This window comes from Caloenas nicobarica, chromosome 3 (genome assembly GCF_036013445.1).
Source record: "Caloenas nicobarica isolate bCalNic1 chromosome 3, bCalNic1.hap1, whole genome shotgun sequence".
Lineage (NCBI taxonomy): Eukaryota > Metazoa > Chordata > Aves > Columbiformes > Columbidae > Caloenas > Caloenas nicobarica.
In genome coordinates this window covers 87,626,116-87,646,126 of record NC_088247.1, presented here as the reverse complement: position 1 = coordinate 87,646,126, position 20,011 = coordinate 87,626,116, and the positions used below count along the sequence as shown (strand labels likewise).

The window sequence follows — 20,011 nt, the reverse complement described above, 5'->3', positions numbered from 1 at the left end:
TATCCAATCTGAACCTTATACAGCTTCCACTCTAAAGCCTTCACCAACTTCATGGCCTTTCTCTGGACACGGGATGGGTCGGCAGGCTGTTAGCCACCTTTTGCTGCATGGCTCTGGTAGAGGTCTCTCACCTGGCTGGGCAAGGATGTGGAACCTGCCCCTGCTCCTGCCCATGCATTTGCTTCTGGAGGCTCCATCAGAACAGCCAGGCTACAGCCCTTAGTCACCTTGCAGGCTGCCTCCAAGGTTACATAGTTGAGAGCAGACCTTGAAAAGAGGCAGCTCAACCCATGGGTTGATGAACAGGACAGAAAATAAATAGTACAGGCTGGTCATGGCAATTAGAACCTATAAGTGTGCTCAGGACCCCGGGGTGGGCTCACATTAACTGCCTTCTTCAGGTCTTTGCCAGCCAGGACAATTCGCTGGGGGCCAATGTCCAGGATTGGCTCCTTCCCCTTGTTATGTACTTGAGTTTCTGAGAAACATCCTGACAGGCTGGGGCATATCACAGCCTGTCACTAGGAAAGTACAACTCCATCCATGAGGCCAGGTGGAAAAGGAGAGGTGAAGAGTAGTGAATGGAAAAATCCACCTAAAAACCCCAAGGACAACTTCCAGCTTCTTAAAGGAGCCAAATTGCCCCTTTATTCTACTGTGTGCTCACACGGGTACTTTGTCCATTGCCTCTCATGTCTGGTGCATAGACTTAACCCTCTGCTCCTCTTCGCTGTTATAATTTCTTTCACAAACTTCTGAGTTGATTATTCACATGGTAAATAATGGAGCCTAGTCCAGAGGAAATTTGCATGGTCAAGAAAAGTCCTGATAGCATTTGGATGATGTTCCTTGCTGTACTACATTTATGAAGCATTCAGGTAGTACCAGGCTCACAGCTCTGCAAACTCTGCCCAAATGGTCCCCTCTCTTACACAATAAAAGACAGATGCTCAGCAGGACCCCACTTCCATGACCTTGGGAATATTGTGCAAAAACTTCTGCTGCACACCCAACAAGTGCTGTCTGCACCATGCCACGCGTCAGCCAGGGATATTTCAAGAAAGCCTTTGGTACTTGTGCCCCATAAATTCTCCAAATCCTCCCTGTGCTGGAGTCAGATAACAAGCAGAAGGACAATGGCTCCAAGAATCCAGGCTGCCCATCTGCTCTGCACTTCCAGATTCTTGCTTCCACAGCGCCAGCTGATGAAATTTTCATAGCTGATGAGGTTTCTCATTTCCACCGGGCCTTGGTGCCTTGGAGCTTTCACAGTTGTGGTCTGTTCAGGTTTCCGTGGGTGTGCACTGATGGCAGCAATGATTAGAGTTCTTTGCTTTCTTTTGGTGACCTGTCATTGTAGAATCTTCAAGCTTTTTGCAAGACTAGGTGAAATAAGCCCCAAAGGAGGGAGGAAATTTGATTTTCAGATGGTCTCAGCATTCACTGCTTCCATTAAACTCTTCTTCAAATCTGATCCCAAGGTCAGACAGCCAAAGGGAGACAGGAACTGAACTCAGGATGCATGAACACCAGGCACCTGCTCTGAGCACCAGAACGCACTCTTCCCTCAGATCCCAAAGACCTTGATTCCCAGTCCCTCTCTCTTTCCACACACATCCACCCTGCCTTTTCCCGTATCCAGTACGCTTGTGAGCTGGACTCACCACTGCCCTGAGCCCAGAGATGTGACATGATGCGGAAGCATGACGTTAGGTTACATTATATTCATTTATATAACACCATTAATACCAAAGTGCTGCTCCCTGCTAAAGCCAGTTGCTCGCTAAAGCCTCTGTAGTTCAATTAACAAGCACCAGGTAATCTAACACTTGACTCCCAATAATCCTTTTATTTTAAGGGGCCTCTGGCGGATGTAAAGCCCTCAGCAAACAGTCCTGGAAGTACATTTGAGATTCTCTCAAATACCAGCTGAATTTATGACCCTTAGTGAAGAGCAGGGAGGAATCTCTTCAAAATACTTTCCAGCTGGCAGCACTTTATATAGACCCCTGTAACTGTATAAAAGGAACACCCGGAGGGGCAGGTGCCACCCTGTGGAGGGACCAATCCCTTCAAAGTGCCTGCAGTCTTGACTAGTGAAGAAGTAGATGCCAGAAATAATGTCTCCCCACCAGAAGAAGGCAGTGCAGGCTTGGTCCTCTCCCAGGTCAAGCAAGGAAGATGGCAAATGCCAGACCACCCTTTGGTGGCTGACTCAGAAGCTGTCACCTGTGAGAGTTGTGTGAAATCCCATTCCCTCCATCTTGGATGCCACAGTCCTGAAGGGACTCTTAGGAAACACTCACTACCTCTGCTACTTCTCTGACTGCAGCTGCACAGAGGATTCCCCAGTAGAACTCAGCCAGGAAACCCTCAGAGGCATAAGAGGTTTCATGTATGGGCTGAGCCCATCAAAACCAAAAAAGCTGAGACATATTTTGAGCAGAGCTTGCACTCTGGGATACGCCAGTACAAGAGGAGCTCAGCACCCAAAACCAACAGCATCTCAGGAACAATAAGATCAGAGAAGCACAGCCAACCAGGGACAACCAAACAAGTCTGCAGATGCAGAATTGGACAGCCAAACACATCCTGCCAGAATGCCTGGAGCGTGCAGCTACGAGAAAAATACAACCTATCAGTAAAACAGTTGCTAACAACACGCATGTGTACAATTCAGTCTATCCCGCCACACAAGAGTGAGTGTTGGGGCTCAATTTTAACATGAAGGTGCAACCCTCAAAAAACTCCTAGAGTTTTTTCACAGGCAAACATTCTGCTGTCAGGATCCCCAGCAACAATGGCTGAAGAAGAGAACTGTGCTGACCCATCCCAACCCAAAGTGCTGTTTGATGGGGCTGCCTAAAGGCACCCGTTGCATTTGGGATGTAATTTTGCTGGGTACTGCACAGAAAGACAAGCAGATACAATATCCTGCCCCCAAGGCTTGAATCTCTGAATATCTTGAATCTCTCTGCCAATACAGGATGGAGGATGAGGGCAGAACTGGAGAACAATGACAGAAACCACTGTTGCAGTGCCCTGGTGCTTGGCACGGCTCCGAGGTTTCACGCCATCGTGGGGTTTGAGCAGAAACAGATGCACAGCTCACACTGGTATTTCAGACGTACGTAGGGGCACTTTCACCCAACCTGTATACTTGATTAATACACTGCACATCAACACTTTCCCATTACAACTGCTGCTTATGCATGTTTTGTATATTTATAAATGCATATGTATAAAATTAGAATAAAATAAATAGATATCAGTGACCCCTACTGGCCATTTCTTACTGGTCGTAAAAGAGTACAGCAACACCTGGATCTTGCCTCTTGTCCTGTCCCTGGTGTAGTGTTTTGTTGTGGGGCAGGGAACACAGAGCCTGACAGCACTGAATTTGTACTCTCTGCACTCGCTTTGTGCTGTCTGCACCACTCCCGGGGGCAGGCAGCAGAAAACGGGTTCTTCTGGCCTCAAGCATTTGGTCGTGGCATCCCACTCATCGCTCTGCTCACCGCCAGCTCCACGACACACACAGTGAACCGATCCCGCCTCCTGCACTGAGCCCTGCACAGGTGCCTCCAAATCTTACTCTGCTTGGCTCCAGGGCTCTCCAAGGGACCAGGTACTGGGCTGTGACCTTAAACAGGGTATTCTGGCAGAAAAAGCCAGTTCCTGGTTGAGACCCACACCGCGGTTACCACTGCTCCCCAGGGTGAGCTCCTTGCAGCAGCTGCTGCCCCAGCACTGCACTGCTTCTCCTCCCAGCAGCCTCGCCTGAGCCCCGCCAACGCTTCCTTTAAAAGCCTTCCCCCCAAACGGATGCTAAATCCAGCATGGGTGCTGCTGTGCAACAGAGGCTGAAGGGCAGTCACCCTCCCATGCCAGCAGTTTAGCCTTGTGGAGGAGCAGAGAGACATGGCACACGTGCCCGATGGGCAGGACGGCTGCTGTGATGCACAGCAAAAGCCCACGGGAGGCAAAGGCTGGAGGCACATTTTGAGCCTCAGACTGAGTCTCCAGGGGCTCTGCCTCCCTTCCCCTTTGTAAAAACTTGTTTAGCTTGTCATGCTAATAAAGCGTTTGAAATGAACTGAGCTAAAAGTATGCAGAGAGGAAGGGGGAGGATGTCTCAGCAGAGGACATGGAGAGGTGGCAGAGGGGTTAGGCAGGCATGATGCTGGCAGATGGGTCTTCATCCAGGTGTGGGGCAGAGTGCTCATCCACACATGAGGGGAGGACACTGCACACCAGGGTGTCAGGGATGGCATTTCACCAGGGCGCACAAATGGGGGCGGGATACGAACTGGTCCCCCAAGCTCGCTGAGGGCAGAGCAAGGATTCACAGGCTCTTTCAGGTACAGGCACGTGGCTGTGTGTTGTCTCTTGAGGAGCCTTTCTGTGTGCCTGGCACGTGTCTCCAGCTCACAGAGACTTTTTTTTGTGTGTGAAATTTGCAGCACTGCTCTCTCTGCACAGCTCTCATTGTTTATAGGGACGGGTCCAGGCAGGCTGGGGAGGAATTACCTTTCTCTAGGACACGCTTGGTGCTTGGCTGAGCACACTGCTTCCCTGCTTCACGGGAGCTGCTAAAGGCCAAGGAGCCAGTCAGTCTGCAATTAGCCTCCCACGCCAACACTCGTTCACAGCCCCTCGGGCTGCTAATTACAGACTCCTCTGCATCCACGGTTCAAGCCTTTCTAAGCACAGGCCATAGTTTCATAAAATGACCTTGAAATTCACTGCAACAGGTTCTCCTGCCAGGTTTCTCTGCAAACGCCAAGATATGTCAACCTCTGTAAATACCCAGGAGCAAGCTCAGAGACAAGCACCAAGGAAGCGCAAAACATTTGCTTCAAGAGGCTCCCGTTAAATGCTTGCATGCTCCCGGTGAGATGAGGAGGTTTCATTGCTAGAGCTGCCAGCTGGAAAGGGAAAGGGAGAGGGCATGGCTGAAGGTGGGTTTTGAAGCAACCACAGGTGCTTGCCAGCAAAGGGAAAGCCTGGCAGACAACTCCTTCCTGCTCCAGTCCTTCCAGACCTCTTCCCGGCAGCAGGAGGTGGGAGGGGGAATGGGTACAACCCCTGAAGTCTGTGCCCTTGGGAGAGCCCTGACATTAGCTGTCAAGCACATGGGGGTAAGCCAGAAATCACAGGGCAAAACAAGATCCTACGACTTCTTAATTAACTCATGGGGGTTTTTTGAAGGGGAATTACTCCATTTTTTGAGCTGGGGGGGCACAAGGTAAGACATCTCTACCCACCCTCCATATGTACTTCTGTCTCTTTCCCTCTCTCTTCAAGCCTAACTCCTTTTGCCTCCAGTATTTAAAATTTATTTTGATTTGTTTTGTTTCGTTTTTTCCCGATGGCTCTGTCCTGTTTTGGATAGAAGTACTGAGGGTGGACTCAGCAAATCTGTATCTGAAAATAATGTGCGACTTAGGCTTACGTTTCCAGCTCCTCGCAGCGGGTTTGGAGGCTGCCAGGTACTGAACTGAAATCCACTATAACGACACATGCACTCTCCTGCACCCAGAGGATCTGTTTTAGTGGAGCAGCCCAGCAGACAGATTTTCGGTAATCCAACAGAACAGCTGCCTGGAGCCCAGCGCAGATAGCAGCAGCCCAGATGGTGAGGGACTCCCCACAGCTGGCTCGGAGTGGAGGAGCGGCGAGCTGGCAGTCAGAGGCTTGGATGGAGGCAAACACTTGGCTCTCAACACGTGGGAATCACCTCTCCAGGACATCTCACAGGCACCATTGGAGCGTCCATATAGTCCATCTCCTCTTGGCCTTGGTGATGAGAAACATGCCGGGCCACCCCTCTGTCCAGTGGGTATATGTGGATGGTGCCTCCTCGTGCCCAGCATCCTTCCTCTCCCAGGGCCAGGTCTGCATGGCTCAAGGGAAGGTACAAGCATTGCTCTGCACAAAATTACTGAAAAATCTGCCCTTGTGGAAAACTGTTCCTTACTCCATGGCCTAAAGCTCATCTTCAGTGCCCTGGAGCAAGAGGGTTTACAGCTCTTTGGAGTTTGTTCCTATCTACATAAATGTCTTGTAATTTTTTAAAATGAATGCCTTTTCTTGTTACCCAGTGGCAAGGAGTCCCCAGGATCATCAGTGTTTAGGATAAATGTGATCCTTCCTGTTGTTCTTTTTGACTGCACTTATTTCTGATTTTGCTGTGTGTCTTGGCAGACTGCAAAGGATGCAAATAAAGGAGGCTCGTGCCAAGCCTAGAGAGTGTTCCCAGGGACTCCAGGGTCATGGGGAATGTGACACTGGGCTTGGGCAGCATTCCTGGAGGCTTTGGGAAAACACAAAATACATCCTGGGGTAGCCCAGGGTAGCTACCCTTAATACATTACTGCAACACAGGAGGGTGAATCCCAGGGCAGCTGCCACTGAGGCACCCCTTGCAGAGCCACCAGGCTAAGGGAATTAGGTACTTTCCTCCCCAGTGCTACCTCTGGTGGCCTCAGGCACCAGACCTAGGAAGGTTTGAAGGACTTCTAGAGGCTAACCTGTACTTTTGCCATCAGAGAGCGAAACTTAGGGCAGGGTGACACAGGATGGCTTCATCAAGACCACATCTTGGCCTTTTCTCCATCGTTCCCCAGATCTGCCACCAGTCCTGCTGTTGAGTGTATGAATTGTTGTCTGTCAACCCAGCCACTCTCCACAGAGTGGTAGATCATCGAGATGGTGCAAATTGGGAGGGAAGAGCCAAGAGGTTTTCCACCTTCGACCTTCACCCTCTCCCTACTTCTCTTTCGCCCGCCCCCTCCACTTCCCCGCTGCAGGCACAAACACCTACTGCCCATGGAAGCTATTTCTAAGCAATCCCGGGCATCTGGGGAATGAGGCTTTGAACAAATATCGGAGCGTGCGTGTGCAGTGAGCGCACACACACACACATACGCACAGCCACGGTGCTGCCGCAGAGTCAAATATAGACCTTGGGGAAGGGGGAACAATGGCTGGGGTTGGGTTACATGGCTGCAGGGCCAGCGAGCTGCTGAAGTTTGTTGTGGGCTGGGGTGGAATGGGAAAAGCAAGGGGGGTGGGATGGGGGAGAACATTTGTTTGAACCCAGAGCCCCCGGGCTGGTGGCGTGCGTAAGGCAGCAAGGGTGACCTGGAGCGAGAGCTGTGGGAGAGGGTGATCATTTGAGTTGGCAGCTCAGAGGTGTTTGGGGTCTTTCTCCAGCTGGTTTGTGCTGCTCCTCTGCCTCCCTCAAGGGATTAGAGTGGGCAGGAAGGGGTGAGTTTCTCCGGGCTTCTGCACAGGGAAGAGTTTCTCTCTCTCCTTGCTCTGGGGAAGGCTCCTCTGTGGAGGAGAAGAGGCAACATCACCTGTTACCTCAGCCCAGCATCTGCTCCTCACCCCTGATGTCCAGCTGCCTCCAAGGTGCAGGTTCCAGACGCTGGAAGAAAGGGAAGCAGCTCCAGCTGGTTTTGACAGGTAATTCCTCCCTTCTGGCTGGGAGCGGTGATGGTGCGTTGGGAGGAGGGCAGAGGAGGGAGCCCGCGGCTGCCGCATATTGAGGGGGAGACTGTGGTGACAGGTCATTCCTGTTCTCACTCCAGGTCCCTGCTTTGTGGGATTTCCTTCAGTAGACAGAAAAGCAGTGGAGGGACTCTTATGGCTAGGAAAATATCCTTCCTAATTCTGACCCAGCAGCTGTTCCATCTGAGACGCCTCTAGGGATGGCATGGCAGGGATCAGAGCCCAGTAGAGCAGAGTCTAAGCCAAGTCCAGAAATCTCCTCCTCAGTGCCTATTTCTTGGGTCTGCAAGTACATCTCCTCTGCTTGAATCACCCTGGGCAGCCCAGGGACTGCCAGAGCAAGCCTGGGAGTCAGGAATGTGCCTGGGGACAGGACAGGAGCCCTTCAGTGCTGAGGAAGGAGCACACCCAAGGTCCGCAGTGCTTGGGGTTCCCTTCTGTTCCATTCTCCCTCCTCTGTACCCACCTTTTTTACTCCTTTCCATCCCTGCCTGCTTCTGTCTGTGATACTCACATGCAAAACCGAACCTCAAACCCCAAACCTCATTTCCTCAAATATGCCCATTTCACCCCCTGCGAAATCCCAGCCTGGTTTCCATTCCACATTCCGCTGCCTCAGCGTTCAAATCTCCAGCAACCAACTTTGCCTCCTCTGCCTGGACAGCCCTCACTCCATGCCATGGCTCTCACCTCTGAGAAAAGCGGCACGGGGAGAGCCGTGTGTCCCGCTTCACTGACTGCAACCTAATCCCGTGTCCCTCTGCCGCAGTGCTCATGTTGTGGATACAGATACTTACAGATATCAATATGTGCAGGGATCACTCTGCAAGCGCTCTTTTACCTGCTCATTAAAATGCACACACAGCATCCAGGGGTTTTTCTTAGGCATGTTTAACCAAGTGAGGGTTAGGAGCACCCAGGCACGGTTATGCAATGGCGTTGCAGCGCAGCATGGTCAGGACCAGGGCAGATCCCACAGAAGAGTGCGAGAGCAGGTGAGGGTGTTGCAGGAGGTAATGTTGTATCTAAGACAGTTGGTGTAGGCAGTAGGATTGCAAGGAGGAGGTGAGGGTGAGGCTGAGCAGCCTATGCTCAATGTTGGAGGTGCCACCAGTAAAATATTGGCCTCCAGTCATGACTGGCAGAGCAAAGAGTGCAAGACAGGGTGTTGTGGGGGTCAGAGGAGAAAGGTGGATTCTCCCAGGTCCTGGAGCAGCAGTGGCTGAAGGAGGGGCTGTCTGCTTTTTAACCAAGCACCAGGAGGATTTACCCTCAGCCTTCCTCTCTCCCTTTTTCTGCAAGCCCCAGATATGATATGAACTAAGATCTCAGAAGCAGGCTGAGCTTGACATGAAGGAATGGGGGGATGAATAGATGGGACCACAGGAAGCATCTCAGAACAGAGCTGGTGCATATCTGTTCCATGAATACCCAAGGAGCTGATAAAGCAGCCTGAGCAGCAGGAGGTTTGGACCTCTCTGGCCCTCAGGGACCCTGGAGCAGTTATGTGGGCTGATGGAGGTAGGAGGAGGCAGGCAAGGAAAGGAACAGTGCTCCTGGCCAACAGGAGAGCAGGAAAGAGGCAGGAAGGAGGCAGCTCCTGTGGCAGTGGGCAGGGTGGGAGGCTCCCATCTTATTGCTCGGTAGGGTTGTGTTGTCCAGACCTGCCGAGGATGGAGCAAGCAGGGGTCCACAGCCAGACCCAGCAGAGAGCTGGGCTTTGATGGGGATGCTAGTCGTTGGGCTGCCCTGGGACACTGGGGCCTGCAGTGCCACCCATAGCTGCTGCAGGGTGCATGGTGCTGATGGGGCTGTCAGGAATCACAGCGGGCCAGGGGGACTGGAGAAGGTGAGAATAGGAATGGGGTGAGCTTTGTCTGGTGAGATGAGGAGATGGGATGTGGAAGCATCCCATGTAAGTGCCAGGAGCATGTGGTTCTTCTTCATTCCTAGCAAAACTTGTGGGGAACAGGGGTAGAAGGCGGCTGGCTGAAGTGAATTTGTAATCCGATTAAGGATTGCTGGGACCTTTGAAGGTGACAGATACGGTCTTGTCAAGTAGCAGAAAGTCCATGTAGGGTGAGGAGTGGGCAGACGTTGCTCCTGATGACATGACAGCCCAGCCCCTCTCCCAGGGTCGTCTTGCTGTTCACCAAGGCACTGGTGTCCACAGCTGTGAGCTGCAGTGAGAGAGATGCCAGGGACCACAGCTTCACTGGCTGGCTTATTTCTTGTGGGGTGACTGCCCCATGTTGCACCTCTGCTTGAGGATGGAGCTTCTTAACCCTACGGTTTGCCAGAAGAGGTATGTTAAGTGGCCCCTGAAGCCGGCAGGGAGGGGCTGCAGGAGGCGTTTTTGCTTATTTTGGATAATCTGAGCCAAGTGAGGGCTCGGATCATCCCGCACCTATTTCTGAGAGAGAACTGGGCCGTGAGCTGTAGGTGCCTCACGGGAGGCCCCCAGCAGCGGGCGGGAGCCGAGCCTTGCCCCCACCCACGCGTGTGTGTGCAACCGCGAGGGGGGCGAGCGCCGCAGCCCCCCGAGCCCTGAGTGGGGGTCTCCCCAGCAGGGCCGCGCCCCGAGGGGGCACTCCCAGTACGGGGCTCCCCTCCGACTCTACGGGCCGATCGTGGGGGACGGGACCGGTGACCCCTCGCAAACGCAGCCCCCGCGGAGCGGGCGGGCCCGCGTGGGGCCGTGCCGGCCCACCCCAAACCCCCGGCGGCGGGAGCAGGGCAGGGGTGAGCGGGCAGGGCGGGCCGGGCCGGGGGCTGCCTGCGGTTTGGGGCGGCGGGAGGCGGGATGTCCCGGGGAGGGAGCGGGGATGTGCAGGCACACGCAGCCGCTGGCAGGCGGCCGGGGCTGCACGGCGGCGGCGGCGGGCGGAGCGGCGCGGCACACGCGGCGGCAGCTCCCTCCGCAGCCCCGCGCCTCCCCAGCCCCGCCGCCGCCGCGCCGGGCATGGCCGCCCCCCGCCGCCGCGCCCCGCGATAGCCCCACGACCCGCCGCGTCGCCGAGGTGAGCAGGGGGGCGGGAGAACGGGGACAGAGCGCAGCGGGGACCGGCAGCCCCCTCCGGGGCCCCCCTCCGCCGCCGCAGCCGCCCTGGCCGCAGGGGGACCGGCGGGGCCGGGGCGGTGCGGGGCTCCCCGGAGCGTCCTCTCCTGCCGGCCGGGGGGTGGGGGAAGGCGGGCACCCCCGCGGCCGTGTCTCTCTGGGGCTCGGGGTGGTCCCGACGCCGCGGGAAGGGTGCGGGCAGGAGGGGCGAGCCGCAGCGGCGCGGCATCCTCTGGGTCCCCAGCCCTGCCCCCAGACCCCCAGCCTAGTGGCGTCCCTGATAGCCCCCAGTCTAGGGAGCAGTGCCCGATAGCCCCCGCTCTTGAGGTTGTCCCTGGTAGCCCCCAGCCGTACAAAGGTGCCTCATGCCGCCGAGGGCAGGTTAATAGCTCCCACGGGGGTCCCTAACACCCCGCAGCCGGGGTAGGTTGGTAGCCCCCAGCCTGGCCAAGCCGTAGTGGAGGAGTGGGATGGATGGAGCTCCGTCCCCTGTGTCTCTGTGACCAAGAGCCAGGCCTGCCCTGGTGCTGGTCACACCTCCCTTGGGCACTGGCTGCCCCACAGGATGCCTCCCGCACATTGCCAGGCTCCGAGGTGACCCCTGGGTGAACGCTGGGAGCAGCATCCGTGAGACAGCTACACCAGGAGGTCTGAGAGGCTGCGCCTCAAGTGAGTGGGCTGTGGGGAGCTGTGGGGGAAATAACCTTTGCAATGACATGTGGTCGGAGGTTGAGCTCCTCACAGCCCCGAAAGAACAGGATATTGACCTCTCAGCCCTAAATTATTTCATAAGTTTCATGGGAATTGCTTCACCCTCCCCTGAAATGCAGCAGCTCTTCGCCACTGCCCAGCATTTTGGGACAGGAGGCGAAGGAGGGTCCTATGAGCATGGTGACAAGGGGACCATGTGGAGGGAGTTTGCAGCGGTTCACACTGAGATTTGGCTGGAGCAGTGCCAGTAACACCTGGTAGCCCCTCTGAAAATGCTGCATCCTTTTGGAAATGACGGTTTGTTTGCTGAAGAGATACTTTGAGAAACATCATTGCTTTTTGTGGGATATTTTGTCTGGTCCATGCAGGTGACGTCCTTAGCAGGGACCCCAAAACCTCTTCCTGCAATGCATGACTACATGTGAGTGGTAGGACTTCTCTCCCCATCTGAGAAGTCTTTCATGCAACTATTGACTCAACACTACCTTCCCGAGCTAAAAGGTCAAGCTGAACAGGAGATGGACCCTGTCCATTACACCCACGTGGATGGATGGAGTCTGCCCCATACCTTCAGCACTCTCGTAGCAGAACTGTTTAACCCCTCCCATCTCATTATAGTAATATATTTATGATATCACCCTCGAATTTCCTGCCCTTAATAACCCCAGAAGGCTGGAAGGGAATTAAGTGTTTTTAGAAAGTATTTGATGTTACTTCAAGAGGGCAGGAGGCGGTCGGAAAATAGATGGGTGCAGGAACCCTGGGCTGACAGGGCTCTCTGCAGGACAGCTGAGGAAAAGGACCGCAACTAGCGAGAGGTGTGTGTTTGCCTTTCCTACCTGGGGCTGCAGCTCAGGTCTAGTGCCTATCACTTCACTCCCTTAGACCAAAAGCTGCTGCCATTTACCGCCTGCTCATCTGCTAGATCCACTGGACTCCTTGCCCTCCTAAAGGGCTTGAAAAGCAGCCCAGGTGCTGTAAAAAGACTCAGCCCATCTATTTCTTTGAACAGGCACTGGAGGGATCTGAAAGATGAATCCTCTCAGACCTAGGGAGAAAAAATGAAGGTCCCCACAGCTGGATTGGTGTTTTTAGAGGCTTCTGCTCTCTTGACAGCAGCTAGCAGGGTCAGAGGCTGAGAGATGCAATGTAACAGCCTGAGCTATTACACACTTAGGATTAAGTGAGTGCACTCAGTTCTCCTGTACATGCATTTTAAAAGGCTTTTTGATTCTTAGTGCTCCAACGTGGCCTTAGAGAAAGGAGCCTGGAAGGACAGAGAAGAGTGAGATGACAAGTCTGTACAAAACTGAATGTTTCAACTCAAAACTGCCAGGTAGCAGAGAGGAAGGGATGCGTGAAATGAAGCTGCGGTGTCAGCCAGGGGATTTTTCTGAGCTTGCTCTTTTTCAATCTGTAGGTGTTCATCTCGGTGGGGCCACACTGACCATGCTCAGGAGCTTCTGTCTCCAGCTCATGTCCTTGGTTTGGATCCTCTTGGCCCATCACCAGCTTGCCCAAGGTGAGTTTTTGTAGACGTGGGTCCTTCTGTCTTACATCCATCTTTCCAAACCTGCCCTTGCACTGCTGAAGTCTCCTCAGTTCTCCATGCAAAATAGAGCTGGCCTGATCTGGAAGACCAGAAAATGCTGTTCAGTCATCTGGCAACCGTAGAGACCCCTGCTCTGGTGACCATGGGGGTGGCGGTGCCTGAGCAGACTGGCAGTTAGGGGTCGTGCTGCTCTGTCTCTTGCAGTTAGGGCGAATGAGTCGCTGAGCTGATGAGCCTGTTCAAAGAGGCATGGCGAGGGGGAAAAAAAGATCCCAAAACTGAATGGCTAATCCTGGATCCCGTGAGACAAAATCCCTTCCCAAAGATTAGTTTGCTCTCCCCCTGCTCTGGATAAGCGATTAATGCCTGAAGCCATCTGCCGGGAGAGATGGTTACAAATAGGAAAAATGACAATATCCAGGCTTGGGCTGAGCAGTCCCAGGATCCTGCTCCAGCTCTGTTGTGGCTTGTTTTGGGAGGCCCTTATCCGAAGCAGTGGGACCTGCTGCCTCACTGCAGCAAAAATGTGTGCATGTAGACGAGGGATTTCTCCCCCTGCTTGCTCCCTAGGCAGCGCATCGCACGGTTTGGGTGAAGCCTGAGTGCACCTCTGGGCACAGGGGCTTTAACCTATCATGGTCCAGGATGGAGGGTCTCAGTCAGGAAAGAGCGTTAATCTCCTGGGCCTGGCCTGGGATCATGCTGGACTCCTGGAGAAACCCCTTGCCTCCTGACATTTGCCCTGGCTCTTCTGCCCATGGAGCCAGAGCAAGCCAGCTCCCTGTGGGGCTAAGATGCAAGCAGGTGATGGGGGAGAGGGGAAGGTGGAGAAGAATGGAGACACCTGGCTGGAGAAAGCAAGCCAGTGCCGAAAGAGGTATGAGAAGTGGCACGGTGAGGCCATGGCTCAGTTACAGCTTCTGCAGCCTTTAAATAAATAAACAGAACTGGATACTTGGCCTTTTGTGATGCCCAGTCCTGCCTCCCCGTGATGGAGAGGGAGTGCTGGCAGCTGAGTGCTGGCAGCTGGGTCCTGGCGGAGGGCAGGACCCCCACCAGAACTCTCCATGCCAATAGCTGTCCCTGGGGCTGAGGACATCCTGGGAGATAAAGAGGGCCCATCCTCGGTCCCTTTCTGCCGCTTGCAGTATCTGGTCTTGAGCTTTCCCACTGTGCTTGTCACACAGCCATGGACTAGGGTCCCAGGTGAGTCAGGCCCTATTGCACAGGTTGCTTTAATGCACAGGCAACCCCAGCTTTTGCCCAGAAGGACCCGAAGTCTAAGGGAGGCAGCAGGAGAAGGAGTGGGAGGGATGATCACAGACCAGGTAGTTTTGAAGTGGGGTCCCATTTCTCAAAAAAGGCAGTGTCATCGCTGCTTGGGTGACTGCAAAATCTTCATCTCGTGTGGCAACCAGCCATTGAAAGGAAGGTCCCCCACCTTACAGTTCTGAGGAATGGCAGGCTGAGTGCTTAGGAAGGAAAAAATAAAGCCGTGAGCCAGCAGGGCTGTGGGCAGATCTGGAGTCATTTACGGTCTCTGCTTAACCTAACTCCGCCTGTCTCCTGCCTTGCAGGTGATGACTGCAGCGAGCGCTGTAATCTCGCCCATGGCTGCTGCGACCAGGATGGGAGTTGCAGGTACGGCTTGTCCTTAGCTCCCGGCTCCTGCTGCTCCCCGCTCCTGCTGCCCCCGGCCCTAGCTGCTCTCCCTCCCTTGATGCTGCATCCCCGGTGCCTGCATCCCTGCCCAAAACTGAAGCACCTGAAGTTGGCGACTCTGCTCTCTTTTTACTGGATGGGAGATTTTGATCCCTCAGCCCCTTGCAGGTCCCCTCCAGCCTTTGCTCCAGTGCTTCCAGGGTCCGCCCCACCGCACACTGACCAATGTCATTCTGCTGAGCCCTTTTTGTCTAGAAGGGAGAGTGGGACAGCCTGGCCATGCCTGAGTGATGGAAGGGAGCCTTCAGGCTCAGATATGATGAGGAAAGTCATCAGGCAGCAGTGCGGGCCTGGGGGGCAGCCAGCATGCTTGGCCTCCTTGCTGTTTAAGGTGGGGATGTTCTCCCTGGGGGCATGGAAAAGAAGAGCTGCTGATGTGCATGTAGATGTCTGAGGGCATCTAGGGTCCTCTCTGAGAAGCCTGGGCTGTGTGGGGATCTCCGGGTGTTTTCATAAAGGGCTTGCCAGCAAGCTGGGGCCACCTCTGTCCCACAGCAGAAGTGCACACGTGTTCCCAGGCGTCTCAGCTCCAGCTGGTGCCCAGTTCCTGCAGGGGCAAAGCTCAGAGCCTGACCTTGTACTTCAGCCCAAGAAGCAGCCGTGTGGCTGCCCTGGGATGCCACAGCCCTGGACGCTGCCTCTTGTCCCACCGCAGGGCTGCCCAGAGTCCCTATCCCACAGGTTGGCCCTGGGAAGAGCAGGCTGCTACGGGCTGGCCTGGACACCTGTGTTGCAAGGGGACAGACTGCCCACCACTGCCCTGTTCCCCTCACAGGGACATGCTCAGTCCCCTTTCATAGCACAGCCCCCAGCATCACACCACGCCTGGGCCATTCGTTCTTGCCTAATGGAGCAGATGTGGCAGCAGTGACGATAACCACACTGACTGCTGCATCAGGGAGCATTCAGCTCTGTTTTTGCTGGGTCCTTGGTTGCAGCTGCAAAGAGCTTGCTCCTCCCTGAGTCCTTTCAGTGGCTGTGGCTGGCTGGGGGAGCTGAGTGCTGCAAAGCCCTGGCCAGGGTTGCTGCACTTCCCTATGTGGCGGGCAGCCCAGCTGCAGGTTTTTCTGATGAAGGCATGTGTGAGTTGCTGCTCCAGATTTCAGACCCTCAGCAGCTTGGCAGTACCCCATTGAAATAATCTCCAACTTAGGGAGACTTGGCTGCTCTCGCCTTGCTGTCAGTTGCTTTCGCCCTTGGAGCTGGCAGGTCTGAGGGAAGCCGCTAGACCAACGCAGCTTGGCTTTACTTGGCCATCAACACTGCCCCGCTCTTCTGGGGCCAGGAGGCTTGCTGTGCGCTGCAGATTCTCCCACCACACTGCCCTTGTGAGCTGGCTGATAAGCCTGCTCCATATACCAGCCACAGCAAGCAAGGTTTTGCAGCTGGATTATGGTTCACTTCAGACAAAAAATGACACACGTTATAATGCAAAGGGGCGCAATGAAACATGTGGGTCTTTGGAGCCTCTTGTCCCTTTCCCTCAGGGAGTTCACGGTTAGGGATGGGGTTTTTCTCTGCCCATCAGAGTGGCTGTGCAATGGTGAAGGTGCAGGAATTGCTGAGCTAAGGCAGTGGTGTATACAGAGCGATTGGCTGGGGGAGAGCAGTGGGATGTGGGCAGTAAAAGCAAAGCTTCTGAGCTCTGATTCTGCCCCCTCGCCCTCCCTGGCTGCAGAGGATGAGTCTGCCCCCGCTCTGTCTTCTTTGGGAAGAGGAGATACCAGCACTGACCTCCTCTGGAGGAGAGAGCCAGTAGGTTCATGGGGCCTTTGGGAGTGTTTCCCAGCACCACTGTACCTGTGGCAAGACTGCACAGCAAGCAGTGAGCTTTTCTGCTGCCCCTGCTTGGGTTTTATCACGCTGCCATGCCCTGTCCTCCTGCAGGTGCGATCCAGGCTGGGAGGGCGAGTACTGCGAGGAGTGTGTACGGATGCCGGGGTGTCTCCATGGGACTTGCCACCAGCCTTGGCAGTGCATCTGTCACCCTGGCTGGGCTGGGAAGTTCTGTGACAAAGGTGAGTCATGCACAGGACATGCCAGCTTCTGGTGTTAAAGACAGAAGCTCAGTACACCCTGCATGGCTGACTGAGATGGCACAGCCAGAAGCCACCTGGGTGATGCCTCCTGGGCCGCTCAGGAGAAGTGTTGCCCAGCTGCTGCAGCTGGGACAATCCCCTTCCTGCAGAAGAGGTCAGGCTGCCGGCACCTGCTCCCTGGCTGCATGGCAAGAGCTGCCATGACACCGGCCAGCCTCAGGAAGCGAAGCAGATTAATTCATTGCCTTTCCCACTCCACGCCTGTGCTCCGGGCAGCACCTCCAGCCTCCCCTGGGTCTTCCTGCCTTCAGCAGGTGGCCAGTGGACTCCCCTCCTTCGGCTGCCCTCCGATGCAGCTCCTCCATGCCACAAGGTCTGCACTGGCTGGACAGACGGTGTGCACAGCATCTTCACACTGAGCAAATTTGCAGGACAATTTGCTTTCTCTGCACCCCCTAGTATGTGCATTTGTGGACTGTAGCTGGGAGGCACAAAGTAGGTGCTGCGCTTCTATTGCTGCAAGTGCCCATTGGCAGGGAAGCAGGAGAAGCTCCTGCCATTTCTCCATCCCCACTGGTTTTCATGGGCTGCATGGGAATTGAATTGGCCACATCGCCCCTCATTTTGGCTAATTCCCACCTTTTTCTTTTCCCTCAGACATACACATCTGCGAACACCAGTCCCCATGCCAGAACGGGGCTCAATGCATCTACGACCGAGATGGGGAATATTCCTGCTTGTGTCCAGAAGGCTTCCATGGGAAGGACTGCGGGATGAAGACAGGGCCATGTGAGAAGGCAGGGTGAGACATGGCAGTGGGACCAGTGAGATTACAGACAGCATTAGCTTTGAGTCACACACTGCCAAGCGGTGGCCCAGCTTGGCTCATTATCTGTGGATTTCCATGTGCTAATGGATTTAAGCCAAAAGCATCTTTGGCTTTGGTTTAGCTGTGTGCACTGCACAGTTCCACTGGGACAAGGTCTTGGTTGCAATCTGAACAGATTCCCATCCCTTGCTGCTGTAGGTGTGATGAGGTGACACCTGTTATGCCTTTGGGGAGAATCAGGAGGGCACATTTCCTCTCTAGATTTGGCTGAAGACCCTCCCTGGTGGGTGGTGGGCCTGTGCAGAGCCACAGCCTTTGAGGAGGTCCCACAGCCTCTCATTAGGAGACGTGGAAACTCTTGCCCGCTCTTCTCCTTGAGATAGCTGCCCCATGGCGAAAGCCAGTGCTGGACCGACTGGCCATGCGAGCAGCTGTGTGTTTACCTTCTTAGGATGGAGGATCTTCTGCTTGATCTCCAGGGCCATGACCTGTCCTTGCTCTCTCCATGCAGGTCTCCATGCAAGAATGGAGGGCAGTGTCAAGATGACAATGGCTTTGCCAGCAACTTCACCTGCCGGTGCCTCGCTGGCTTCGTGGGGGCTCTCTGTGAGAATGACGTGGATGACTGCCTGATGCGTCCCTGTGCCAACGGTGCCACCTGCCATGATGGGATCAACCGCTTCACCTGCCAGTGCCAGGTGGGCTTTGAAGGACGTTTCTGCACCATCAACATCAACGACTGTGCCAGCCAGCCGTGCAAAAACGGGGCAAAGTGCTATGACCGCATCAATGACTACGACTGCTTGTGTCCCGACCGTTTTACGGGCAAAACCTGCGAGATCTCTGTCCCCGAGCCAACCTGGGCTCCCCACTACTACCCTGCGAACCATGAGAATGATGGGATGGTGAAAAGCACCACCAGTGAGACACCAGGGGTGACACAGCCAGAGCCTGTCAGGACCATGGTCACGGGGCGGCGCGTGGCCAACCACAGCGAGAAAGAGCCGGGGGGAGGGTTATTGAAAATCTCTGTGAAGGAGGTAGTGACCCAAAGGGACTCGGGACTGAGCGAAGCCCAGCTGGTGATGGTGCTGGTGTTTGGGGTGCTGACGGCAGCACTGGTCCTCATCACTGTTCTGCTAATGCTGAGGAACTGGCACAGAGGTCGTCAGAGGTCGAACTGGTGCCAAAGCCCTTCACAGGCTGCAAGGAAACTCCAAGACCAGGAATGTCAGGTGGGCATGCTCAACACCATCCTGGTTGAGCCCAGGAAGACAACGGAGCTGTGAGCTGTGAGGACTTGGAGCTGGGCCCTGGCAGGTTGTCGTGCTGGCAAACCCCTCGAACTGTACCCTGGGGAGTGGCGCTGGCATAAGCTGGGCGGCGGGAAGGGCCCCCAGGGCAGCAAAAGCATCAAAGAAAGTCCAGGGCGTCGAGCATTGGTGCAATGGCCCCACCTGGGTCTGAGCTGTCTCCCGCCTGGCTGGTGCAGCCGGCACCCATGGGCATCCAAAATCAGGGCTACATTGGGCCAGCCCTGCAGGGGAGCGGCCACGTGCCCCTTGTGGCAGCCCACACCACGCAGAACCGGCACTGCCTGACGTGCGCTGACGTGAGCTCTCAGAAACGGGACAGGTAGTGCTGGAGGAGGGCAGAGCCTTTGTACAAGCCCAAATTCTGCCAGGCCCTGTGTAACTCCTCTCTGTGACTACTGGAAGGGGCTTTGCCCTCTCGTTTCCACTGGTGTTGGGATGTTTCTTCTGGGGCCTTCAGGACGGTTGTGGCCGCATGGGTCTCCGTGCCCTCATACTGGATGGAGTGGCTGTTTCTAGAGGCTGCTGTTTCAGATGCTGTGTCCCTAAGGAGCAAGGAGATGCCTTCACTCCCTGGCCTTGTGGTTCTGTGAGCCAGTTTGAAGAGACTCTGGAGATCATTTGGGGTCTCCTCATGCCCTTCTTCTGCCCTGGGTGATGCCCCCTCCTCTTGCTGTCAAACTTGGGGTTACAAACACATTCTGTACTTTCCTCCTGATGACCCAGGGGTCTTCTCCCCCGGCTTACCGAGCCATCCTTTCTGGCCTGGCTACAAATGACAAAGCTCCTTCCCATCTCCGGTGTTCACTTCTGCTTCATCATTTGCTGATGGGGAGGAGCATGGCCTGCTCCCCTCTGGGGTCCTCAGGGCCTGAGCTGGTCCTTCTCATATGGGAAACTGGAGATGGACAAGACTGGAGATGTGCTGCAGCTGGTTCAGGAGCAATACAAGATCCAGATTTCCCTTTCCTCTCCCAGTCACTTCAAGGCAGGCAGCTGGGACTAACCTCAAATCAACCATTCTAGTGTTTCTTGATACAACAAAGGCTGAGCTCCCCGCAGCAGATGTGAGGACAGGCTACCGAGCCTGGCATGACCATAGGAAACAGACCTGGTACTGCCTGCTCCACCATTTCTAAAACACAGCTAAGGGGCAGTAGATGGCCAAGTCACCTCACCTTTGTACTAGGTCTGCTCCTGCCTGTGCTGGCCCAGTGTGCAGCAATCAGTGAATCTCTGCCAGGGCCAGGGTTTTCCATGCCTCCTTCT

At 54.9% G+C, this 20,011-nt stretch overlaps 1 protein-coding gene across 1 annotated transcript; it reads left to right on the top strand.

Moving 5' to 3' along the window:
• The first annotated feature begins 12,736 nt into the window (after positions 1-12,736).
• On the top strand, positions 12,737-18,852 carry DLK2 (delta like non-canonical Notch ligand 2). The gene is made up of 5 exons (XM_065632092.1): positions 12,737-12,809; positions 14,417-14,480; positions 16,449-16,579; positions 17,258-17,402; positions 17,941-18,852. Exons 1-5 carry the CDS (start codon positions 12,737-12,739, stop codon positions 18,716-18,718), a joined length of 1,191 nt encoding a protein of 396 aa, XP_065488164.1. The 3' UTR covers positions 18,719-18,852.
• The last annotated feature ends 1,159 nt before the right edge of the window (positions 18,853-20,011 follow it).

What these genes read in the sequence shown, in the direction of transcription:
- DLK2 (XM_065632092.1), top strand. Translation starts at nt 12,737, where the DNA reads ATGCTCAGGAGCTTCTGTCTCCAGCTCATGTCCTTGGTTTGGATCCTC. An exon ending in GACCAGGATGGGAGTTGCAG is followed by an intron (nt 14,481 to 16,448) that starts GTACGGCTTGTC and finishes GTCCTCCTGCAG; the next exon opens with GTGCGATCCAGGCTGGGAGG. An exon ending in TGGGAAGTTCTGTGACAAAG is followed by an intron (nt 16,580 to 17,257) that starts GTGAGTCATGCA and finishes CTTTTCCCTCAG; the next exon opens with ACATACACATCTGCGAACAC.